Source organism: Ranitomeya variabilis, chromosome 6 (genome assembly GCF_051348905.1).
Source record: "Ranitomeya variabilis isolate aRanVar5 chromosome 6, aRanVar5.hap1, whole genome shotgun sequence".
NCBI lineage: Eukaryota > Metazoa > Chordata > Amphibia > Anura > Dendrobatidae > Ranitomeya > Ranitomeya variabilis.
The window spans coordinates 571,170,435-571,198,251 of record NC_135237.1 but is presented as its reverse complement, the minus strand read 5'-3'; the positions used below and the strand labels follow the sequence as shown (position 1 = coordinate 571,198,251).

At 47.7% G+C, this 27,817-nt stretch overlaps 1 protein-coding gene across 2 annotated transcripts in view; it reads left to right on the top strand.

Moving 5' to 3' along the window:
- The first annotated feature begins 8,956 nt into the window (after window positions 1-8,956).
- LOC143783128 (uncharacterized) overlaps window positions 8,957-27,817 on the top strand; it is a 32,960-nt gene continuing 14,099 nt past the window's right edge. Inside the window, exons 1-4 of one of the 2 annotated variants that reach the window (XM_077271425.1) lie at window positions 8,957-9,172; window positions 13,753-13,856; window positions 26,415-26,588; window positions 26,659-26,782. In XM_077271425.1, coding sequence (XP_077127540.1) covers window positions 13,779-13,856; window positions 26,415-26,588; window positions 26,659-26,782 — 376 coding nt within the window. In that variant the 5' untranslated portion in view covers window positions 8,957-9,172; window positions 13,753-13,778. Of the gene's footprint in view, window positions 9,190-13,752; window positions 13,857-26,414; window positions 26,589-26,658; window positions 26,783-27,817 lie in introns of both variants that reach the window. The other variant, XM_077271426.1, reaches the window with a different exon arrangement.

Genomic DNA, 27,817 nt, shown 5'->3' with positions numbered 1-27,817 from the left:
AGCAGCAATCCGGTACCACTCCTCCCAACCTTCCCGTATCCCTCTGGGGAGTCCCGATTTTGAGAGTGCCCCGCGGTCCCGCACTACAGAGCTGCATTCCTCCACCCGCAGAGAGCCGCACACCACATATATGGCTGTCGCTGCTCTGTGCGCATAGGACCTGTGATGAGGTCACAGGAAGGGAGGAGTCACATGATCAAGGGCCTCCGTGTATTGCAGGACTCTGCCGTGCTGTCATGGTACTGGATGAGGGTAAGCTTATGTGTGGGGTCAGCAGGGGTTTACAGTGTGGATGTAGCAGAGCCGGGTGTGTATGAGGTGCACGGAGCGGAGCCATGTGTGTGAGGTGTACGGAGCGGAGCCGTGTGTGTATGAGGTGTACGGAGCGGAGCGGGTGTCTAGGAGGTGTACGGAGCGGAGCTGTGCGTGTATGAGGTGTACGGAGCGGAGCCAGGTGTGTACAAAGTGTATGGAGTGGAGCCGTGTGTGCAAGATGCACGGAGCGGAGCCGGGTGTGTACGAGGTGCAAGGAGCGGAGGCATGTGTGCAAGGTGTACGGAGCGGAGCCGGGTGTGTACGAAGTGTACGAAGCAGAGCCGTGTGTGCAAGGTGTACCAAGCGGAACCGGGTTTGCGAGGTGTACGGCGCGGAACCGGGTGTGCACGAGGTGTATGGAACGGAGCCGTGTGTGCAAGGTGTACGGAGCGGAGCTGGGTGAGTACGAGGTGTACAGACTGGAGGTGTGTGTATGAGGTGTACGGAGCAGAGCCATGTGTGTACGAGGTGTGCAGAGCGGAGCTGTGTGTGTACGAGGTGTACGGAGTGGAGCCGGGTTGTGTATGATGTACAGAGCGGAGCCATGTGTGTACAAGGTGTACGGAGTGGAGCCGTGTGTGGAAGGTGTACGGAGTGGAGCCGTGTGTGGAAGGTGTACGGCGCGGAGCAGCGTGTGTAGGAGTGACTGTATGTGGCCATTATACTGTACGCAATATCATGTGTGGCCATTATACAGTATGGAGCATCATGTGGGGCCATTATACATTATTGAGCATTGTGTGGCCATTATACAGTATGGAGCATCATGTGGGGCCATCATACAGTATGGAGCACTGTGTGGCCATTATACAGTATTGAGCATCATGTGTGGCCATTATATAGTATGGAGCATCATGTGGGGACATTATACAGTATGCAGCATCATGTGGGCCCATTATACAGTATGCACCATCATGTGTGGCCATTATACAGTATGGAGCATCATGTGGGGACATTATACAGTATGGAGCATCATGTGGGGACATTATACAGTATGGAGCACTGTGTGGCCATATTTTTTGTTTATATTTGTTTATGAAACTGTGAACAGCAGTGCTAAATGGGTGTGGTTGGCATGTGGATATGGGTGTGACTAGTTGTGAAATGGGTGTGGTCAGAGGCGTGGCCTAAAATTTGCCGCAGCGTGCTATGCGCGCTGCAACCTTTGTCCCTCTTTCCCTTCTTCAAAACTTGGGAGGTATGGTTTTACTGCGCCCCTACTTGTATATGTTTGAGGAAAAGGAAAAAATTTGAATCCCACCCCTGCTGTACTTGGATGACATCCGATGTTCCACACGCACCCTGATCTGAAGATCGGAGCTGCTCGCAGCATGCCTAATGGGCACGAGAGAAAAGCTGCGATCGCCGGCACTGCCCCGTAGTGTGACACTGGTCCGAGCGCTGTCCGATAACACACACAGCACTCATCTGCTGATACACCATTGTGAACGCGCACCTAGGCCTCATTCAGACGTCAGGGACTCGGGTACATTTTCTGTCGGTGGTGTTTTTGATGGACAGAATGTGTCTTCATTATAATCCGTGGGGTGATGTCACATATCAGGGGGGTTTTTGTGATCCACACTAAATCATGGAGACATGTCCGATTCTGATCCAAGTCACACATGGAGGGGATCACTCACAATGTGTGGAGGCTTCTCATCCATGGTGGGGATCACTCACAATGTGCGGGGGCTTCTCATCCATGGAGGGGGTCACTCACAATGTGTGGGGGCTTCTCATCCATGGAGGGGATCACTCACAATGTGTGGGGGCTTCTCATCCATGGTGGGGATCACTCACAATGTGCGGGGGCTTCTCATCCATGGAGGGGATCACTCACAATGTGTGGAGGCTTCTCATACATGGAGGGGATCACTCACAATGTGCGGGGGCTTCTCATCCATGGAGGGGATCACTCACAATGTGTGCAGGCTTCTCATCCATGGAGGGGATCACTCACAATGTGTGGGGGCTTCTCATCCATGGTGGGGATCACTCACAATGTGCGGGGGCTTCTCATCCATGGAGGGATCACTCACAATGTGCGGGGGCTTCTCATCCATGGAGGGGATCACTCACAATGTGTGGGGGCTTCTCATCCATGGAGGGGTCACTCACAATGTGTGGGGGCTTCTCATCCATGGAGAGGGTCACTCACAGTGTGTGGAGGCTTCTCATCCATGGAGAGGGTCACTCACAGTGTGCGGGGGCTTCTCATCCATGGAGGGGATCACTCACAATGTGTGGAGGCTTCTCATCCATGGAGGGGATCACTCACAATGTGTGGGGTCTTCTCATCCATGGAGGGGATCATTCACAATGTGTGGGGTCTTCTCATCCATGGAGGGGATCACTCACAATGTGTGGGGGCTTCTCATCCATGGAGGGGGTCACTCACAATGTGTGGGGGCTTCTCATCCATGGAGGGGATCACTCACAATGTGTGGGGGCTTCTCATCCATGGAGGGGATCACTCACAATGTGTGGGGGCTTCTCATCCATGGAGGGGATCACTCACAATGTGTGGAGGCTTCTCATACATGGAGGGGCTCACTCACAATGTGTGGGGGCTTCTCATCCATGGAGGGGATCACTCACAATGTGCGGGGGCTTCTCATCCATGGAGGGGGTCACTCACAATGTGTGGAGGCTTCTCATCCATGGAGGGGGTCACTCACAATGTCTGGAGGCTTCTCATCCATGGAGGGGGTCACTCACAATGTGTGGAGGCTTCTCATCCATGGAGGGGGTCACTCACAGTGTGTGGGGGCTTCTCATCCATGGAGGGGTTACTCACAATGTGTGGGGGCTTCTCATCCATGGAGGGGGTCACTCACAGTGTGCGGGGGCTTCTCATCCATGGAGGGGATCACTCACAATGTGTGGACGCTTCTCATCCATGGAGGGGATCACTCACAATGTGTGGGGTCTTCTCATCCATGGAGGGGATCATTCACAATGTGTGGGGTCTTCTCATCCATGGAGGGGATCACTCACAATGTGTGGGGGCTTCTCATCCATGGAGGGGGTCACTCACAATGTGTGGGGGCTTCTCATCCATGGAGGGGATCACTCACAATGTGCGGGGGCTTCTCATCCATGGAGGGGGTCACTCACAATGTGTGGGGGCTTCTCATCCATGGAGGGGATCACTCACAATGTGTGGGGGCTTCTCATCCATGGAGGGGGTCACTCACAATGTGTGGGGGCTTCTCATCCATGGGGGGGTCACTCACAATGTGCGGGGGCTTCTCATCCATGGAGGGGATCACTCACAATGTGTGGGGGCTTCTCATCCATGGAGGGGATCACTCACAATGTGTGGGGGCTTCTCATCCATGGAGGGGTCACTCACAATGTGTGGGGGCTTCTCATCCATGGAGGGGATCACTCACAATGTGTGGGGGCTTCTCATCCATGGAGGGGATCACTCACAATGTGTGGGGGCTTTTCATCCATGGAGGGGTATCACTCACAATGTGTGGGGGCTTCTCATCCATGGAGGGGGTCACTCACAATGTGTGGGGGCTTCTCATCCATGGAGGGGATCACTGACAATGTGTGGGGGCTTCTCATCCATGGAGGGGATCACTCACAATGTGTATGGGCTTCTCATCCATGGAGGGGATCACTGACAATGTGTGGAGGCTTCTCATCCATGGAGGGGGTCACTCACAATGTGTGGGGGCTTCTCATCCATGGAGGGGGTCACTCACAATGTGTGGGGGCTTCTCATCCATGGAGGGGATCACTCACAATGTGTGGGGGCTTCTCATCCATGGAGGGGGTCACTCACAATGTGTGGGGGCTTCTCATCCATGGAGGGGGTCACTCACAATGTGTGGGGGCTTCTCATCCATGGAGGGGATCACTCACAATGTGTGGGGGCTTTTCATCCATGGAGGGGGTCACTCACAATGTGTGGGGGCTTCTCATCCATGGAGGGGATCACTCACAATGTGTGGGGGCTTCTCATCCATGGAGGGGATCACTGACAATGTGTGGGGTCTTCTCATCCATGGAGGGGATCACTCACAATGTGTGGGGGCTTCTCATCCATGGAGGGGATCACTGACAATGTGTGGGGGCTTCTCATCCATGGAGGGGATCACTGACAATGTGTGGAGGCTTCTCATCCATGGAGGGGGTCACTCACAATGTGTGGGGGCTTCTCATCCATGGAGGGGATCACTCACAATGTGTGGGGGCTTCTCATCCATGGAGGGGATCACTGACAATGTGTGGGGTCTTCTCATCCATGGAGGGGATCACTCACAATGTGTGGGGGCTTCTCATCCATGGAGGGGATCACTCACAATGTGTGGGGGCTTCTCATCCATGGAGGGGATCACTCACAATGTGCGGGGGCTTCTCATCCATGGAGGGGATCACTGACAATGTGTGGGGGCTTCTCATCCATGGAGGGGTCACTCACAATGTGTGGGGGCTTCTCATCCATGGAGGGGATCACTCACAATGTGCGGGGGCTTCTCATCCATGGAGGGGATCACTCACAATGTGTGGGGGCTTCTCATCCATGGAGGGGTCACTCACAATGTGTGGGGGCTTCTCATCCATGGAGGGGATCACTCACAATGTGTGGGGGCTTCTCATCCATGGAGGGGATCACTCACAATGTGTGGGGGCTTCTCATCCATGGAGGGGACCACTCACAATGTGTGGGGGCTTTTCATCCATGGAGGGGTATCACTCACAATGTGTGGGGGCTTCTCATCCATGGAGGGGGTCACTCACAATGTGTGGGGGCTTCTCATCCATGGAGGGGATCACTGACAATGTGTGGGGGCTTCTCATCCATGGAGGGGATCACTCACAATGTGTGGGGGCTTCTCATCCATGGAGGGGATCACTGACAATGTGTGGAGGCTTCTCATCCATGGAGGGGATCACTCACAATGTGTGGGGGCTTCTCATCCATGGAGGGGATCACTCACAATGTGTGGGGGCTTCTCATCCATGGAGGGGATCACTCACAATGTGTGGGGGCTTCTCATCCATGGAGGGGTCACTCACAATGTGTGGGGGCTTCTCATCCATGGAGGGGATCACTCACAATGTGTGGGGGCTTCTCATCCATGGAGGGGATCACTCACAATGTGTGGGGGCTTCTCATCCATGGAGGGGATCACTCACAATGTGTGGGGGCTTTTCATCCATGGAGGGGTATCACTCACAATGTGTGGGGGCTTCTCATCCATGGAGGGGGTCACTCACAATGTGTGGGGGCTTCTCATCCATGGAGGGGATCACTGACAATGTGTGGGGGCTTCTCATCCATGGAGGGGATCACTCACAATGTGTGGGGGCTTCTCATCCATGGAGGGGATCACTGACAATGTGTGGAGGCTTCTCATCCATGGAGGGGGTCACTCACAATGTGTGGGGGCTTCTCATCCATGGAGGGGATCACTCACAATGTGTGGGGGCTTCTCATCCATGGAGGGGGTCACTCACAATGTGTGGGGGCTTCTCATCCATGGAGGGGGTCACTCACAATGTGTGGGGGCTTCTCATCCATGGAGGGGGTCACTCACAATGTGTGGGGGCTTCTCATCCATGGAGGGGATCACTCACAATGTGTGGGGGCTTTTCATCCATGGAGGGGATCACTCACAATGTGTGGGGGCTTCTCATCCATGGAGGGGATCACTCACAATGTGTGGAGGCTTCTCATCCATGGAGGGGATCACTGACAATGTGTGGGGGCTTCTCATCCATGGAGGGGGTCACTCACAATGTGTGGGGGCTTCTCATCCATAGAGGGGATCACTCACAATGTGTGGGGGCTGGAGGGGATCACTCACAATGTGTGGGGGCTTCTCATCCATGGAGGGGATCACTCACAATGTGTGGGGGCTTCTCATCCATGGAGGGGATCACTCACAATGTGTGGGGGCTTCTCATCCATGGAGGGGTCACTCACAATGTGTGGGGGCTTCTCATCCATGGAGGGGATCACTCACAATGTGTGGGGGCTTCTCATCCATGGAGGGGATCACTCACAATGTGTGGGGGCTTCTCATCCATGGAGGGGATCACTCACAATGTGTGGGGGCTTTTCATCCATGGAGGGGTATCACTCACAATGTGTGGGGGCTTCTCATCCATGGAGGGGGTCACTCACAATGTGTGGGGGCTTCTCATCCATGGAGGGGATCACTGACAATGTGTGGGGGCTTCTCATCCATGGAGGGGATCACTCACAATGTGTGGGGGCTTCTCATCCATGGAGGGGATCACTGACAATGTGTGGAGGCTTCTCATCCATGGAGGGGGTCACTCACAATGTGTGGGGGCTTCTCATCCATGGAGGGGATCACTCACAATGTGTGGGGGCTTCTCATCCATGGAGGGGATCACTCACAATGTGTGGGGGCTTCTCATCCATGGAGGGGGTCACTCACAATGTGTGGGGGCTTCTCATCCATGGAGGGGGTCACTCACAATGTGTGGGGGCTTCTCATCCATGGAGGGGATCACTCACAATGTGTGGGGGCTTCTCATCCATGGAGGGGGTCACTCACAATGTGTGGAGGCTTCTCATCCATGGAGGGGATCACTCACAATGTGTGGGGGCTTCTCATCCATGGAGGGGATCACTCACAATGTGTGGGGGCTTCTCATCCATGGAGGGGATCACTCACAATGTGTGGGGGCTTCTCATCCATGGAGGGGACCACTCACAATGTGTGGGGGCTTTTCATCCATGGAGGGGTATCACTCACAATGTGTGGGGGCTTCTCATCCATGGAGGGGGTCACTCACAATGTGTGGGGGCTTCTCATCCATGGAGGGGATCACTCACAATGTGTGGAGGCTTCTCATCCATGGAGGGGGTCACTCACAATGTGTGGGGGCTTCTCATCCATGGAGGGGTATCACTGACAATGTGTGGAGGCTTCTCATCCATGGAGGGGATCACTCACAATGTGTGGGGGCTTCTCATCCATGGAGGGGATCACTCACAATGTGTGGGGGCTTCTCATCCATGGAGGGGATCACTCACAATGTGTGGGGGCTTCTCATCCATGGAGGGGTCACTCACAATGTGTGGGGGCTTCTCATCCATGGAGGGGATCACTCACAATGTGTGGGGGCTTCTCATCCATGGAGGGGATCACTGACAATGTGTGGGGGCTTCTCATCCATGGAGGGGATCACTCACAATGTGTGGGGGCTTCTCATCCATGGAGGGGATCACTGACAATGTGTGGAGGCTTCTCATCCATGGAGGGGGTCACTCACAATGTGTGGGGGCTTCTCATCCATGGAGGGGATCACTCACAATGTGTGGGGGCTTCTCATCCATGGAGGGGGTCACTCACAATGTGTGGAGGCTTCTCATCCATGGAGGGGATCACTCACAATGTGTGGGGGCTTCTCATCCATGGAGGGGGTCACTCACAATGTGCGGGGGCTTCTCATCCATGGAGGGGATCACTCACAATGTGTGGGGGCTTCTCATCCATGGAGGGGATCACTCACAATGTGTGGGGGCTTCTCATCCATGGAGGGGATCACTCACATTGTGTGGAGGCTTCTCATCCATGGAGGGGATCACTCACAATGTGTGGGGGCTTCTCATCCATGGAGGGGATCACTCACAATGTGCGGGGGCTTCTCATCCATGGAGGGGATCACTCACAATGTGTGGAGGCTTCTCATCCATGGAGGGGGTCACTCACAATGTGTGGAGGCTTCTCATCCATGGAGGGGATCACTCACAATGTGTGGGGGCTTCTCATCCATGGAGGGGATCACTCACAATGTGTGGGGGCTTCTCATCCATGGAGGGGGCCACTCACAATGTGTGGGGGCTTCTCATCCATGGAGGGGGTCACTCACAATGTGTGGGGGCTTCTCATCCATGGAGGGGATCACTCACAATGTGTGGGGGCTTCTCATCCATGGAGGGGATCACTCACAATGTGTGGGGGCTTCTCATCCATGGAGGGGGTCACTCACAATGTGTGGGGGCTTCTCATCCATGGAGGGGATCACTCACAATGTGTGGGGGCTTCTCATCCATGGAGGGGATCACTCACAATGTGTGGGGGCTTCTCATCCATGGAGGGGGTCACTCACAATGTGTGGAGGCTTCTCATCCATGGAGGGGATCACTCACAATGTGTGGGGGCTTCTCATCCATGGAGGGGATCACTCACAATGTGTGGGGGCTTCTCATCCATGGAGGGGGTCACTCACAATGTGTGGGGGCTTCTCATCCATGGAGGGGGTCACTCACAATGTGTGGGGGCTTCTCATCCATGGAGGGGATCACTCACAATGTGTGGGGGCTTCTCATCCATGGAGGGGTCACTCACAATGTGTGGGGGCTTCTCATCCATGGAGGGGGTCACTCACAATGTGTGGGGGCTTCTCATCCATGGAGGGGGTCACTCACTATGTGTGGGGGCTTCTCATCCCCTCTCCCATCATCTAGGACTTGGTGGTGATGACGCTTTTCCCATGGTGGAAACCAAGTCACAGGGGAAAACTGACCACCTGCCACAAAACCCAGAACTTGTGATGACTCCGCGCTCTGATCGGACAGGAACAAGCCGCTGTCCAGGCTGAAGTGAAGTGATGGTATTCAGCTCCCTCCTCCACCTCCTCTACTCCACAGCTGAGCTCCGCCCTCTCACATGACTGATCACGTGGTGATGACGTCATCACAGGTCCTTCAGCTCTTATATCAGAAGGGTAGTAGCGAAAAGAAATAGTCTAGAAGACAAAGGAAGAACACGTGACAGTCTGCAGTCACGTGATCCCGGCTGTGTACCAGGTCCTTCCTTCCAAAGAGAAACAGAGCGCCGGAGACCGGAGAGGAAAGGTAACGCCGGCCTGAGAGTGAGGAGAGACGGACACTGCGCAGCCGCGGGGGAACTTCCCTATCATCGCCCGCTCCTGTATATGCGTCCACACAGAGATATTCTCCTAGTGAAGCCCAATAGTACAGTATGGTACCGCTGTCATGGCCCCCATATTGTCACCGCGCACAGTATGATGCCCCCATATTGTCACCGCACACAGTATGATGCCCCCATATTGTCACCGCACACAGTATGATGCCCCCATATTGTCACCACACACAGTATGATGCCCCCATATTGTCACCGCGCACAGTATGATGCCCCCATATTGTCACCACACACAGTATGATGCCCCCATATTGTCACCGCACACAGTATGATGCCCCCATATTGTCACCACACACAGTATGATGCCCCCATATTGTCACCACACACAGTATGATGCCCCCATATTGTCACCACACACAGTATGATGCCCCCATATTGTCACCGCACACAGTATGATGCCCCCATATTGTCACCGCACACAGTATGATGCCCCCATATTGTCACCACACACAGTATGATGCCCCCATATTGTCACCGCACACAGTATGATGCCCCCATATTGTCACCGCGCACAGTATGATGCCCCCATATTGTCACCACGCACAGTATGATGCCCCCATATTGTCACCACACACAGTATGATGCCCCCATATTGTCACCGCACACAGTATGATGCCCCCATATTGTCACCGCACACAGTATGATGCCCCCATATTGTCACCACGCACAGTATGATGCCCCCATATTGTCACCACACACAGTATGATGCCCCCATATTGTCACCGTGCACAGTATGATGCCCCCATATTGTCACCGTACACAGTATGATGCCCCATATTGTCACCGTACACAGTATGATGCCCCCATATTGTCACCGCGCACAGTATGATGCCCCCATATTGTCACCGCGCACAGTATGATGCCACCATATTGGCTCCACACACGGTATGATGCCCCCATATTGTCACCGTACACAGTATGATGCCCCCATATTGTCACCGCACACAGTATGATGCCCCCATATTGTCACCGCGCACAGTATGATGCCCCCATATTGGCTCCACACACAGTATGATGCCCCTATATTGGCTCGCGCACATGACATGATGCCCCCATATTGTCACCGTACACAGTATGATGCCCCCATATTTGCACCGTACATAGTATGATGCCCCCATATTGTCACCGTACACAGTATAATGCCCCCATATTCTCACCGCACACAGTATGATGCCCCCATATTCTCACCGCACACAGTATAATGCCCCCATATTGTCACCGCACACAGTATGATGCCCCCATATTGTCACCGCACACAGTATGATGCCCCCATATTCTCACCGCGCACAGTATGATGCCCCCATATTGTCACCGCACACAGTATAATGCCCCCATATTCTCACCGCACACAGTATGATGCCCCCATATTCTCACCGCGCACAGTATGATGCCCCCATATTGTCACCGCACACAGTATAATGCCCCCATATTCTCACCGCACACAGTATGATGCCCCCATATTGTCACCGCACACAGTATAATGCCACCATATTGTCACCGTACACAGTATGATGCCCCCATATTGTGACCGCACACAGTATGATGCCCCCATATTCTCACCGCACACAGTATAATGCCCCCATATTGTCACCGCACACAGTATGATGCCCCCATATTTGCACCGCGCAGAGTATGATGCCCCCATATTGGCCTGCGCACACGGTATGATGCCCCCATATTTGCACTATACACAGTATGATGCCCCCATATTTGCACCGTACACAGTATGATGTCCTCATATTGGCCCATGCACATGACATAATGCCCCCATATTGTCACTGCACACAGTATGATGCCCCCATATTGTAACCGCACACAGTATGATGCCCCCATATTGTCACCGCACACAGTATGATGCCCCCATATTGGCCCGCGCAAACGGTATGATGCCCCCATATTTGCACTGTACACAGTATGATGCCCTCATATCTGCACCGTACACAGTATGATGCCCCCATATTGGCCCGCGCACACAGTATGATGTCCCCATATATGCACATGACATGATGCCCCCATATTTGCACCGTACATAGTATGATGCCCACATATTGTCACCGCGCACAGTATGATGCCCCCATATTGTCACCGTACACAGTATGATGCCCCCATATTTGCATCGTACATAGTATGATGCCCCCATATTGTCACCGTACACAGTATGATGCCCTCATATTTGCATCGTACATAGTATGATGCCCCCATATTGTCACCGTACACAGTATGATGCCCCCATATTTGCATCGTACATAGTATGATGCCCCCATATTGTCACCGCACACAGTATGATGCCCCCATATTCTCACCGCACACAGTATAATGCCCCATATTGTCACCGTACACAGTATGATGCCCCCATATTGGCCCGCGCACATGGCATGATGTGTTGATACTAGAGGAGGTCTGGACTCTGCAGTTATGGGGTCAGCAGAGCGATGGTGACTTTTCTGTGCTCTACTTCTCAGCCCCCTGCTCTATAATGTTACGGGGTCTCCAATTGGTGACTGGGTTGCTCCGGTTCCTTCTACTTCTCAATAATATCACTCACAGGAGATGGGGGAGATTCAGGGGGAAAGAAATGTCACAAAATGACTTGTCACAAACTCTCTGTACAACATGTAAGGAGCCGCCTTTCAGTCACGATGAGCTGGGAGGGCAGAATTTCCCAGGAAATCCCTTCTGAGTTCTTCATCCTACTCACATCATCAATGAGCAGCTATGAGATAGATGTTTTCTCTGAAAACCACATTGTGTCAGAGGGTTCACAATCACTACACTAATGGAGCAGGTCTCTGGCTCTCGCTGCCTGTGGTTTGTCGGGTTAGCTGTAACTAGCCTGCCCGTTAGAACACTTCCCCACAGTGCCGGGCCACCTTGTAATGATTTCCTCTGTAGAGTTTCCTCTCCGTGCCCCCTGTTTACTTGTGCAGGTTATTCCACCTCTTCTCTGGCCAGAACTCACCCGAATGCCTCCAGAGAACATCCATTTGTGTCCTGGCTGTCAGGTACCTGAGGACTTCTCCCCAGGAGCTGAACCAGACTGGTGTTATTAGATTATTTGCTTTCTCTACATTTTTCATGACTGTATTGGACCCACCTTTCTAGGTGTGAGGATAAATTGCCCTTTTTCGCTTTCGCTAGGATTATCATATTCTGTACATGTCAGAATCTAGGAACAAGACGTCCCGCTCCGTTTCAGTTGCTACGTCTTCTGCTTGTACTAACTACAATTCTATATTTCAGTATTCTCAATCTGATCCCCTCTGCTCTGCCTGTCCGGTTCAGGGACAAACATGTATGGAACTGCCTCCTCAGAACCTGTCCCCACACCCTGTGAACGTTGGACTAGATCTCCTCTTGCCTTACCGAAGTGTCCTGTGACATGATGGGACTTCTGTGCAATGTTCCAATTCCAAGCAGTATTCCTTTAGGTTGTCAATGTAACCTCAGTCTGAAGAACAATTATTATAGTAGGTGACAGACAACGTCCCAGACTGACGCTCCTCACCTTCACTGTCCACCTGACACAGTCATCTCTCCCTCATCCCCTCCATCCCTCTTACTCCAAGTCAGGTTGAGTTTTTTTCAGACTTTAAGATCTTTGATTTTGATTCTGACCTTGATACTGAGCAGATTTTCACATAGTTTCCATGGTAGATGGCCTTATCGTGACGGTCTGGCAACGCTCCCTATCGAGATCCTTGGACCATTCTCTAGCAGTAATGTCCTCTCTTTTCTTCGGATTTAAGAATCTCTCAAAGTCTTTCCTAATGATTCTGATTCCAAACAGTGGAAGCACCCTGACACTTCTCATACTCCAGCCTCCAAACTAGACTATTCATTTTTTAAGTTCTTCTACCAAATCATCATTTTTGTAGTTTGGCCATGAGGCCTGAATTGGCATCTACCTGGGTCAGAAAAGCGACCATTGAATGGACATGTTCTTTGCATAAGGGTTCCAGTATGCCCCAGAATAAACCTAAGCACTCATATCCTCCCAAGAAATGTAACCTTTAGCTTCAGTTTTTTTCAGGGTTTCTTTAGCCCCTGTCATGCAGGAAAACTAACTCAACAGGACACAGAGGGAACTGATGAAGCTTCAAGCCACATTTTTCTTGGCCTCCATATTATCAACCCCCCAAATATTAAAATTCACCCCTGTCTAAAGATTATTTCCTATCTAACATCTGCATGAAGTGGAAAAAGTCATGCGCATGTGTGGACCCCTCCACCCAGATGGTTGGCTGCCTTTTCTGGTGGTTTGGGGTATCTCAGTTAACCAAATAAATGCTGTCGCAGAGGTGTAGACAGCAGTTTTATTTGACGTTTATGTCATAGCTGGTGGATATATCATAAATCCTCTATGGAACATGCTCCTCTAATGCATGCGGTGAAGGCTCTGTAGTTCACAAATAATGCCAGAGCATCTCTTATTTCATAATCGCTAGGTCCCTTCAGGTCATTCACTTGTCTTATATATTCCCATCCAAAACAGTCCTGTTCCTGAATAACTCATGAACGATGGACAAGGACCGGAATGAGATTACCAGAAGAATATTAAGTGTCACCCTGGAGATCATCTACCTGTTGACTGGAGAGGTGAACGTCTCTATATTTCTATGGTTTTTATTGTATTGTTTTAATTTTAACCTATGAAAGGGAATATACGTAATATACAGTTAGGTCCATATATATTTGGACATACAACATTTTTCTAATTTTGGTTATAGACATTACCACAATGAATTTTAAACAAAACAATTCAGATGCAGTTGAAGTTCAGACTTTCAGCTTTCATTTGAGGGTATCCACATTAAAATTGGATGAAGGGTTTAGGAGTTTCAGCTCCTTAACGTGCCACCCTGTTTTTAAAGGGACCAAAAGTAATTGGACAGATTCAATAATTTAAAATAAAATGTTCATTTTTAGTGCTTGGTTGAAAACCCTTTGTTGGCAATGACGGCCTGAAGTCTTGAACTCATGGACATCACCAGACGCTGTGTTTCCTCCTTTTTGATGCTCGGCCAGGCCTTCACTGCGGTGGTTTTCATTTGCTGTTTGTTTGTGGCCTTTCTGTGTGAAGTTTAGTCTTTAACAAGTGAAATGCTGCTCAATTGGGTTGAGATCAGGTGACTGACTTGGCCATTCCAGAATATTCCACTTCTTTGCTTTAATAAACTCCTGAGTTGCTTTGGCTTCATGTTTTGGGTCATTGTCCTTCTGTAGTATGAAATGACGACCAATCAGTTTGGCGGCATTTGGCTGGATCTGAGCACACCGTATGGCGGCTCTGAAGACCTCAGAATTCATTCCTGTGTCACATCATCCATAAACACTAGTGACCCAGTGCCACTGGCAGCCATGCATGCCCAAGCCATCACACTGCCTCCGCCGTGTTTTACAGATGATGTGGTATGCTTTGGATCATGAGCTGTACCACGCCTTCGCCATACTTTTCTCTTTCCATCATTCTGGTAGAGGTTGATCTTGGTTTCATCTGTCCAAAGAATGTTCTTCCTGAACTGTGCCGGCTTTTTTAGATGTTTTTTAGCCTTTTTCTTCTTGATGCTTATGAGTGGCTGCACCGTGCAGTGATCCCTCTGTAGTTACTTTCATGCAGTCTTCTCTTTATGGTAGATTTGGATATTGATGCGCCGACCTCCTGGAGAGTGTTGGTCACTTGGTTGGCTGTTGTGAAGGGGTTTCTCTTCACCATGGAGATTATTCTGCGATCACCCACCACTGTTGTCTTCCGTGGGTGCCCAGGTCTTTTTGCATTGATGAGTTCACCAGTGCTTTCTTTCTTTCTCAGGATATACCAAACTGTAGATTTTGCCACTCCTAATATTGTAGCAATTTCTCGGATGGTTTTTTTCTGTTTTCGCAGCTTAAGGATGGCTTGTTTCACCTGCATGGAGAGCTCCTTTACCGCATGTTTACTTGACAGCAAAACCTTCCGAATGCAAGCACCACACCTCAAATCAACTCCAGGCCTTTAATCTGCTTAATTGAGAATGACGTAACGAAGGGATTGCCTACACCTGTCCATGAAATAGCATTGGAGTCAATTGTCCAATTACTTTTGGTCCCTTTAAAAACAGGGTGGCACATGTTAAGGAGCTGAAACTCCTAAACCCTTCATCCAATTTTAATGTGGATACCCTCAAATGAAAGCTGAAAGTCTGAACTTCAACTGCATCTGAATTGTTTTGTTTAAAATTCATTGTGGTAATGTCTATAACCAAAATTAGAAAAATGTTGTCTCTGTCCAAATATATATATGGACCTAACTGTATAATAGGAACTATCAGGTACAATCCAGTGTCCTGTACAATGACTTCCGGATCTTCTAAGTGGCATAAATGAAGGTAACCACAGAAAAATGTGAAGAGTTTAATGTAACAACAATAATGATGTAGAGGAAATGAGAATGGCAAGAAGGCACCTGGTAATGAAGAGCAGAGAACCAGGAATCTAGCGCGTTAGGCCTAGTGAGTCTGGGATAGAGGAGGAGGGATTTGCAAATAATTTCACATTTAGTGGTATGGCATCATCATTATCTAGAGCAGGGGTTCACAAATTTCATTTCTGAGAAATGGTCCCAATTCTGTGCAAGGCTATAATTCTCTATGTGCCCCCTATTAAAGTAAAATAGCCATAGTACCCTATTATAAAGTACGAATGGCCCCAGTGCCCTCTTTTAAAGTAGTAGTTTATTAAATAATATTAACCCAGAAGTTCCGGCTGGAAAATAGTAATGATCCAAATGTCCATCAAGTAACATTGTTCCATGTTGCCATTATAAAGTAATAATATCTTCTTAATATCCCCTCACAAGTAATAATATCCCTGAATGTCACCCTCACAAGTAATAATACCCCCTGAATTTTCACTCATACGTAATAATATCCCCTGAATGTTCCCTCACAAGTAATAATTAGTGATGAGCGAATATACTCGTTACTCGAGATTTCCCGAGCACGCTCGGGTGACCTCCGAGTATTTTTTAGTGCTCGGAGATTTAATTTTCATCGCCACAGCTGAATGATTTACATCTGTTAGCCAGGATAAGTGCATGTGGGGGTTGCCTGGTTGCTAGGGAATCCTCACATGTAATCAAGCTGGCTAACAGATGTAACTCATTCAGCTGCGGCCATGAAAACTAAATCTCCGATCACTAAAAAATACTCGGAGGACACCTGAGCGTGCTCGGGAAATCGCGAGTAACGAGTATATTTGCTCATCACTTGTAATAATATCCCCTGAATGTCCTCCTCACAAGTAATAATATCCCCTCAATGTCCCCCTCACAAGTAATAGTATCCCCTGAGTGTCCCCCTCACGAGTAATAATATCCCTGAATGTCCCCCTCACAAGTAATATGATCCCCTGAATGTCCCCCTCACAAGTAATATCCTCTGAATGTCCCTCTTATGAGTAATAATATCCCCTGAATGTCCCCCTCACAAGTAATAATATCCCCTGATTGTCCCCCTCACAAGTAATAATATCCCCTGAATGTCCCCCTCACAAGTAATAATATCCCCTGAATGTCCCCCTCACAAGTAATATCCTCTGAATGTCCCTCTTATGAGTAATAATATCCCCTGAATGTCCCCTTCACAAGTATTAATATCCTCAAAATGCCCCCCTCAAAAGTAATAATATCCTTTGACTGTCCCCTCACAAGTAATAATATCCCCTGAATGTCCCTTCACAAGTAATAATATCCCCTGAATGTCCCCCCTTACAAGTAATAATATCCCCTAAATGTCCCCCTCACAAGTAATAATATCCCCTGAATGTCCCCCTCGCAAGTAATAATATCCCCTGAATGTCCTCCTCACAAGTAATAATATCCCCTGAATGTCCCCCTCACAAGTAATAATATCCCCTGAATGTCCCCCTCACAAGTAATAATATCCCCTGAATGTCCCCCTCACAAGTAATAATATCCCCTGAATGTCCCCCTCACAAGTAATAATGTCCCCTGAATGTCCCCCTCACAAGTAATAATATCCCCTGAATGTTCCCCTCACAAGTAATAATGTCCCCTGAATGTTCCCCTCACAAGTAATAAAGTCCCCTGAATGTCCCCCTCACAAGTAATAATATCCCCTGAATGTGCCTCTCACAAGTAATAATATCTCCTGAATGTCCCCCTCACAAGTAATAATATCCCTTGAATGTCCCCCTCACAAGTAATAATATCCCCTGAATGTCCACTCACAAGTAATAATATCCCCTGAATGTCCCACTCACAAGTAATAATATCCCCTGAATGTCCCCCTCACAAGTAATAATATCCCCTGAATGTCCCCCTCACAAGTAATAATATCCCCTGAATGTCCCCCCTTACAAGTAATAGTATCCCCTGAATATCCCCCCTTACAAGTAATAATATCCCCTGAATGTCCCCCTCACAAGTAATAATATCCCCTGAATGTCCCCTCACAAGTAATAATATCCCCTGAATGTCCCCCTGACAAGTAATAATATCCCCTGAATGTCCCCCTCACAAGTAATAATATCCCCTAAATGTCCCCCTCACAAGTAATAATATCCCCTGAATGTCCCCCTCACAAGTAATAATATCCCCTGAATGTCCCCCTTTACAAGTAAAAATAATATCCCCTGAATGTCCCCCCTTACAAGTAATAATAATATCCCCCAAATGTCCCTCTCACAAGTAATAATATCCCGTGAATGTCCCCCCTCACAAGTAATAATATCCCCTGAATTTCCCCCTCACAAGTAATAATATCCCCTGAATGTCCCCCTCACAAGTAATAATATCCCCTGAATGTCCCCCTCACAAGTAATAATATCCCCTGAATGTCCCCCTCACAAGTAATAATATCCCCTGAATGTCCCCCTCACAAGTAATAATATCCCCTGAATGTCCCCCTCACAAGTAATAATATCCCCTGAATGTCCGCCTCACAAGTAATAATATCCCCTGAATGTCACTCTCACAAGTAATAATATCTCCTGAATGTCCCCCTCACAAGTAATAATATCCCCTGAATGTCCCCCCTTACAAGTAATAATATCCCCTAAATGTCCCTCTCACAAGTAGTAATATCCCCTGAATGTCCCCCCTCACAAGTAATAATATCCCCTGAATGTCCCCCTTACAAGTAATAATATCCCCTGAATGTTCCCCTCACAAGTAATAATATCCCCTGAATGTCCCCCTCACAAGTAATAATATCCCCTGAATGTCCCCCTCACAAGTAATAATATCCCCTGAATGTCCCCCTCACAAGTAATAATATCCCCTGATTGTCCCCCTCACAAGTAAGAATGTCCCCCTCACAAGTAATAATATCCCCTAAATGTCCCTCTCACAAGTAGTAATATCCCCTGAATGTCCCCCCTCACAAGTAATAATATCCCCTGAATGTCCCCCTTACAAGTAATAATATCCCCTGAATGTCCCCCTCACAAGTAATAATATCCCCTGATTGTCCCCCTCACAAGTAAGAATGTCCCCCTCACAAGTAATAATATCCCCTAAATGTCCCTCTCACAAGTAGTAATATCCCCTGAATGTCCCCCCTCACAAGTAATAATATCCCCTGAATGTCCCCCCTCACAAGTAATAATATCCCCTGAATGTCCCCCTTACAAGTAATAATATCCCCTGAATGTTCCCCTCACAAGTAATAATATCCCCTGAATGTCCCTCTCACAAGTAGTAATATCCCCTGAATGTCCCCCCTCACAAGTAATAATATCCCCTGAATGTCCCCCTCACAAGTAATAATATCCCCTGAATGTCCCCCTCACAAGTAATAATATCCCCTGAATGTCCGCCTCACAAGTAATAATATCCCCTGAATGTCACTCTCACAAGTAATAATATCCCCTGAATGTCCCCCCTTACAAGTAATAATATCCCCTAAATGTCCCTCTCACAAGTAGTAATATCCCCTGAATGTCCCCCCTCACAAGTAATAATATCCCCTGAATGTCCCCCTTACAAGTAATAATATCCCCTGAATGTTCCCCTCACAAGTAATAATATCCCCTGAATGTCCCCCTCACAAGTAATAATATCCCCTGAATGTCCCCCTCACAAGTAATAATATCCCCTGAATGTCCCCCTCACAAGTAATAATATCCCCTGAATGTCTCCCTCACAAGTAATAATATCCCCTGAATGTCCCCCCTTACAAGTAATAATAATATCCCCTAAATGTCCCTCTCACAAGTAATAATATCCCCTGAATGTCCCCCCTCACAAGTAATATTATCCCCTGAATGTCCCCCTCACAAGTATTAATATCTCCTGAATGTCCCCCTCACAAGTAATAATATCCCCTGAATGTCCCCCCTTACAAGTAATAATAATATCCCCTGAATGTCCCCCCTTACAAGTAATAATAATATCCCCTAAATGTCCCTCTCACAGGTAATAATATCCCCTGAATGTCCTCCCTCACAAGTAATAATATCCCCTGAATGTCCCCCTCACAAGTAATAATATCCCCTGAATGTCCCCCTCACAAGTAATATCTCCTGAATGTCCCCCTCACAAGTAATAATATCCCCTGAATGTTCCCCTCACAAGTAACAATATCCCCTGAATGTCCCCCTCACAAGTAATAATGTTTCCTGAATGTCCTCCTCACAAGTAATAATATCCCCTGAATGTCCCCTTGACAAGTATTAATATCCTCTGAATGCCCCCCTCACAAGTAATAATATCCCCTGAATGTTCCCCTCACAAGTAATAATATCCCCTCAATGTCCCCCTCACAAGTAATAATATCCCCTCAATGTCCCCCTCACAAGTAATAATATCCCCTGAATGTCCCCCCTTACAAGTAATAATATCCCCTAAATGTCCCCCTCACAAGTAATAATATCCCCTGAATGTCCCCCTCACATGTAATAATATCCCCTGAATGTCCTCCCTTACAAGTAATAATAATATCCCCTAAATGTCCCCCTCACAAGTAATAATATCTCCTGAATGTCCCCCTCACAAGTAATAATATCCTCTGAATGTCCCCCCTTACAAGTAATAATAATATCCCCTAAATGTCCCTCTCACAAGTAATAATTTCCCCTGAATGTCCCCCCTCACAAGTAATAATATCCCCTGAATGTCTTCCTCACAAGTAATAATATCCCCTGAATGTCCCCCTCACAAGTAATATCTCCTGAATGTCCCCCTCACAAGTAATAATATCCCCTGAATGTCCCCCTCACAAGTAACAATATCCTCTGAATGTCCCCCTCACAAGTAATAATATTTCCTGAATGTCCTCCTCACAAGTAATAATATCCCCTGAATGTCCCCTTCACAAGTATTAATATCCTCTGAATGTCCCCCTCACAAGTAATAATATCCCCTGAATGTTCCCCTCACAAGTAATAATATCCCCTCAATGTCCCCCTCACAAGTATTAATATCCCCTGAATGTCCCCCCTTACAAGTAATAATATCCCCTAAATGTCCCCCTCACAAGTAATAATATCCCCTTAATGTCTCCCTCACAAGTATTAATATCCCCTGATTGTCCCCCTCACAAGTAATAATATCCCCTGAATGTCCTCCTCACAAGTAATAATATCCCCTGAATGTCCCCCTTACAAGTAATAATATCCCCTGAATGTTCCCCTCACAAGTAATAATATCCCCTGAATGTCCCCCTCACAAGTAATAATATCCCCTGAATGTCCCCCTTACAAGTAATAATATCCCCTGAATGTTCCCCTCACAAGTAATAATATCCCCTGAATGTCCCCCTCACAAGTAATAATATCCCCTGAATGTCCCCCTCACAAGTAATAATATCCCCTGAATGTCCCCCTCACAAGTAATAATATCCCCTGAATGTTCCCCTCACAAGTAATAATATCCCCTGAATGCCCCCCCTTACAAGTAATAATATCCCCTAAATGTCCCCCTCACAAGTAATAATATCCCCTGAATGTCCCCCTCGCAAGTAATAATATCCCCTGAATGTCCCCTCACAAGTAATAATATCCCCTGAATGTCCCCCTCACAAGTAATAATATCCCCTAAATGTCCCACTCACAAGTAATAATATCCCCTAAATGTCCCCCTCACAAGTAATAATATCCCCTGAATGTCCCCCTCACAAGTAATAATATCCCCTGAATGTCCCCTTCACAAGTATTAATATCCTCTGAATGCCCCCCTCACAAGTAATAATATCCCCTGAATGTTCCCCTCACAAGTAATAATATCCCCTCAATGTCCCCCTCACAAGTAATAATATCCCCTGAATGTCCCCCCTTACAAGTAATAATATCCCCTGGATGTTCCCCTCACAAGTAATAATATCCCCTGAATGTCCCCCTCACAAGTAATAATATCCCCTGAATGTCCCCCTCACAAGTAATAATATCCCCTGAATGTCCCCCTCACAAGTAATAATATCCCCTGAATGTTCCCCTCACAAGTAATAATATCCCCTGAATGTCCCCCTCACAAGTAATAATATCCCCTGAATGTCCCCTTCACAAGTATTAATATCCTCTGAATGCCCCCCTCACAAGTAATAATATCCCCTGAATGTTCCCCTCACAAGTAATAATATCCCCTCAATGTTCCCCTCACAAGTAATAATATCCCCTGAATGTCCCCCCTTACAAGTAATAATATCCCCTGAATGTCCCCCTCACAAGTAATAATATCCCCTGAATTTCCCCCTCACAAGTAATAATATCCCCTGAATGTCCCCCTCACAAGTAATAATATCCCCTGAATGTCCCCCTCACAAGTAATAATATCCCCTGAATGTCCCCCTCACAAGTAATAATATCCCCTGAATGTCCCCCTCACAAGTAATAATATCCCCTGAATGTCCCCCTCACAAGTAATAATATCCCCTGAATGTCCGCCTCACAAGTAATAATATCCCCTGAATGTCACTCTCACAAGTAATAATATCTCCTGAATGTCCCCCTCACAAGTAATAATATCCCCTGAATGTCCCCCCTTACAAGTAATAATATCCCCTAAATGTCCCTCTCACAAGTAGTAATATCCCCTGAATGTCCCCCCTCACAAGTAATAATATCCCCTGAATGTCCCCCTTACAAGTAATAATATCCCCTGAATGTTCCCCTCACAAGTAATAATATCCCCTGAATGTCCCCCTCACAAGTAATAATATCCCCTGAATGTCCCCCTCACAAGTAATAATATCCCCTGAATGTCCCCCTCACAAGTAATAATATCCCCTGATTGTCCCCCTCACAAGTAATAATATCCCCTGAATGTCCCCCTCACAAGTAATAATATCCCCTGAATGTCCCCCTCACAAGTAATAATATCCCCTGAATGTCCTCCCTTACAAGTAATAATAATATCCCCTAAATGTCCCCCTCACAAGTAATAATATCTCCTGAATGTCCCCCTCACAAGTAATAATATCCTCTGAATGTCCCCCCTTACAAGTAATAATAATATCCCCTAAATGTCCCTCTCACAAGTAATAATTTCCCCTGAATGTCCCCCCTCACAAGTAATAATATCCCCTGAATGTCCCCCTCACAAGTAATAATATCCCCTGAATGTCCCCCTCACAAGTAATAATATCCCCTGAATGTCCCCCTCACAAGTAATAATATCCCCTGAATGTCCCCCTCTCAAGTAATAATATCCCCTGAATGTTCCCCTCACAAGTAATAATATCCCCTGAATGCCCCCCCTTACAAGTAATAATATCCCCTAAATGTCCCCCTCACAAGTAATAATATCCCCTGAATGTCCCCCTCGCAAGTAATAATATCCCCTGAATGTCCCCTCACAAGTAATAATATCCCCTGAATGTCCCCCCTTACAAGTAATAATATCCCCTAAATGTCCCACTCACAAGTAACAATATCCTCTGAATGTCCCCCTCACAAGTAATAATATTTCCTGAATGTCCTCCTCACAAGTAATAATATCCCCTGAATGTCCCCTTCACAAGTATTAATATCCTCTGAATGTCCCCCTCACAAGTAATAATATCCCCTGAATGTTCCCCTCACAAGTAATAATATCCCCTCAATGTCCCCCTCACAAGTATTAATATCCCCTGAATGTCCCCCCTTACAAGTAATAATATCCCCTAAATGTCCCCCTCACAAGTAATAATATCCCCTTAATGTCCCCCTCACAAGTATTAATATCCCCTGATTGTCCCCCTCACAAGTAATAATATCCCCTGAATGTCCTCCTCACAAGTAATAATATCCCCTGAATGTCCCCCTTACAAGTAATAATATCCCCTGAATGTTCCCCTCACAAGTAATAATATCCCCTGAATGTCCCCCTCACAAGTAATAATATCCCCTGAATGTCCCCCTTACAAGTAATAATATCCCCTGAATGTTCCCCTCACAAGTAATAATATCCCCTGAATGTTCCCCTCACAAGTAATAATATCCCCTGAATGTCCCCCTCACAAGTAATAATATCCCCTGAATGTCCCCCTCACAAGTAATAATATCCCCTGAATGTCCCCCTCACAAGTAATAATATCCCCTGAATGTCCCCCTCACAAGTAATAATATCCCCTGAATGTTCCCCTCACAAGTAATAATATCCCCTGAATGCCCCCCTTACAAGTAATAATATCCCCTAAATGTCCCCCTCACAAGTAATAATATCCCCTGAATGTCCCCCTCGCAAGTAATAATATCCCCTGAATGTCCCCTCACAAGTAATAATATCCCCTGAATGTCCCCCCTTACAAGTAATAATATCCCCTAAATGTCCCACTCACAAGTAATAATATCCCCTAAATGTCCCCCTCACAAGTAATAATATCCCCTGAATGTCCCCCTCACAAGTAATAATATCCCCTGAATGTCCCCTTCACAAGTATTAATATCCTCTGAATGCCCCCCTCACAAGTAATAATATCCCCTGAATGTTCCCCTCACAAGTAATAATATCCCCTCAATGTCCCCCTCACAAGTAATAATATCCCCTGAATGTCCCCCCTTACAAGTAATAATATCCCCTGGATGTTCCCCTCACAAGTAATAATATCCCCTGAATGTCCCCCTCACAAGTAATAATATCCCCTGAATGTCCCCCTCACAAGTAATAATATCCCCTGAATGTCCCCCTCACAAGTAATAATATCCCCTGAATGTCCCCCTCACAAGTAATAATATCCCCTGAATGTCCCCCTCACAAGTAGTAATATCCCCTGAATGTCCCCTTCACAAGTATTAATATCCTCTGAATGCCCCCCTCACAAGTAATAATATCCCCTGAATGTTCCCCTCACAAGTAATAATATCCCCTCAATGTTCCCCTCACAAGTAATAATATCCCCTGAATGTCCCCCCTTACAAGTAATAATATCCCCTGGATGTTCCCCTCACAAGTAATAATATCCCCTGAATGTCCCCCTCACAAGTAATAATATCCCCTGAATGTCCCCCTCACAAGTAATAATATCCCCTGAATGTCCCCCTCACAAGTAATAATATCTCCTGAATGTCCCCCTCACAAGTATTAATATCCCCTGAATGTCCCCCCTTACAAGTAATAATATCCCCTGAATGTCCCCCCTTACAAGTAATAATATCCCCTGAATGTCCCCCTCACAAGTAATAATATCCCCTGAATGTCCCCTTCACAAGTAATAATATCCCCTGAATGTCCCCCTCACAAGTAATAATATCCCCTGAATGTCCCCCCTTACAAGTAATAATATCCCCTGAATGTCCCCCCTTACAAGTAATAATACCACCTGCAGGCACCAATACAATTACGTTGTTCTCACTAGAGCATACAGTTTAGAGCCAAACATTAGGGGCCACGAGTTTTGTGTTTCTCATGAGCCACTGGTTGGGGACCCCCAATCTGAAGGAAAGAAGATGTATACACTAACATGACGTAGATCTGGTTCTTTACAGTAATTGTGGTGAGATGTGATTTCTGCCAAAACAAGGTTATCGTGGTGAATTTGCTATAACTCTACTAAAGGTTCCGGCTCTCTGTATTGAGCGTAGTAATATGACGAGCTGCGGTGATTACATTCAAGGGGACTGGGCGTTTATCCAGGTTTATTCTAGTTGCCCATTTGGAGCTGGAAATAATTTTTTTTCCCCTAAGATGAGGAGACTTCGCTTGTCTTCATGTGGATCATCATTGTAGTAGAATAGGCTGAGATGGGCGGAAAAAGGTCTATTCTTTCAGCCTTACAAATTACAACATGTCACAATGACAATCAGCTGGAAATTGGTTTCTTCTGTAGGAGCATCAGCTGGAAACTGGCCAGGTTTCTTCTGTAGGAGCATCAGCTGGAAACTGGCCAGGTTTCTTCTGTAGGAGCATCAGCTGGAAACTGGCCAGGTTTCTTCTGTAGGAGCATCAGCTGGAAACTGGCCAGGTTTCTTCTGTAGGAGCATCAGCTGGAAACTGGCCAGGTTTCTTCTGTAGGAGCATCAGCTGGAAACTGGTCAGGTTTCTTCTGTAGGAGCATCAGCTGGAAAAGCATCAGCTGGAAACTGGTCAGGTTTCTTCTGTAGGAGCATCAGCTGGAAACTGGCCAGGTTTCTTCTGTAGGAGCATCAGCTGGAAACTGGCCAGGTTTCTTCTGTAGGAGCATCAGCTGGAAACTGGTCAGGTTTCTTCTGTAGGAGCATCAGCTGGAAAAGCATCAGCTGGAAACTGGTCAGGTTTCTTCTGTAGGAGCATCAGCTGGAAACTAAGCATCAGCTGGAAACTGTCCAGGTTTCTTCAGTAGGAGCATCAGCTGGGTCAGGTTTCTTCAGTAGGAGCATCAGCTGGAAACTGGCCAGGTTTCTTCAGTAGGAGCATCAGCTGGAAACTGGCCAGGTTTCTTCTGTAGGAGCCGGTCATCATGGTTTGATGGTGGCTGTAAATTCTTCATTGAGGCGTTTAAGGAAGTTGTGTAGTCTCCAAAGTCAAGATTGTCGGAAAAGTGAATATTCCCTCAGAGAACCTGGAGCATCGCATCACAATGTACTACAGTTATTGAAGTCTTGCACAATGTCGGTAAGGTTTTCGCAGAGATTTCCATGTCTACTATACAGATTGAAGAGAGGAATTTGTGCGGAAGGAGGCGGATTGTGTGACTTTAGAGAGTTCTGTGTGACCTTCTATAGAGCAGATCATGATATTTATCAGCGTCTCTGCTCACACAGGATTACACACTAGTAAAGAAGACAACAAGTGACTGTGTGACTCCCGGCAGCCGTGAGTCAGGAGGGTGGAGCAGGAGGCGGAGCCTCATCACAGATCCTCCCCCGATACATAAGAGGAGCAATAAGAAGATCCTGGAACTGACCAATAAGATGATTGAGCTGCTGACTGGAGAGGTGACTTGTGGGACATTTTACAGGGCGGCACTGGAGGATTCTGGGTAATGACACTATCATTGTCTGTCAGGTTCCTATAAGGTGTCAGGACGTCGCCGTCTATTTCTCCATGGAGGAGTGGGAGTATCTAGAAGGACACAAGGATCTGTACGAGGACGTCATGATGGAGGACGACCAGCCCCGCACATCACCAGGTGAGAGGAGACATAAATACAGGGATAGTAATGTACGCCAACCGTCCAGAATTGAGAGGTTTTCAAGGACCGCGTCCTTCTTAGAGAAGACAGTCACTATGTGCAATACGTGGGGGAAAGGAGATCGCAGCAAAATCCTCAGCACAGAAATGTTTCACCCGACGTTCAGTGGTTGGCGCTACAGTCATTGTACATTTACTCCACAATGTAGGAAAACGGACGCGGTCTCATGCTGCATTATATGTCTGAAATAAAGGCGTGTTACGGTATATAACATAATAAGTATATCCAGGGGCAGACATACCGCATGTGCCGCTGCTCCGGGGCCCAGAGGCTCCGGGGGGCCCCTGCAGGGCGGCTAATAATGAGGGCAATCTGGCCTGTTTAGCCGGCGCTGTGTCTTCTGCATGCACTGAACAGGTTGGCGGTGAGTGCTGATTGCAGCTGACAGGCCTCGATCACCGCTCCCTACCGCCGCAGACACCTCACCCCGGACCTCCGCTCCCCAGCACCTTCTCTTCCCAACAGCATCTGTCATTACCCACACTGTGTGCGATGACGGGGTGGGAAGTGGAGCCTGCAGCATACTCTGCGGGCTTCACAAAGATGGCCCCGATCTCCTCCCAAATGGACCTGGACAGCTCATCGGGCATTCCCAGGCCATAATTAGAGGCATGAAGAGCAGCCTCAATACAAGAGAGTCCATCGCTGTCTGACTGCAGGCTCTTATTATGAAGAAAGTTAAAAATGTGGTTGTGAATATACAGTGTTTAGCAGGTGTGTGTTTGTAGCAGAGTTGTGTGTGCATGTAACATAGCTGTGTGTGTCTAGCAGAGGTGTGTGGTTGTGTATATGTAGCAGAGCTGTGTGTATGTAGCAGAGCTGTGTGTCAAGCAGAGGTGTGTGGTTGTGTATATGTAGCAGAGCTGTGTGTGTGTATGTAGCAGAGCTGTGTGTGTGTATATGTAGCAGAGCTGTGTGCATGTAACATAGCTGTGTGTGTCTGAAGCAGAGGTGTGTGGTTGTGTATATGTA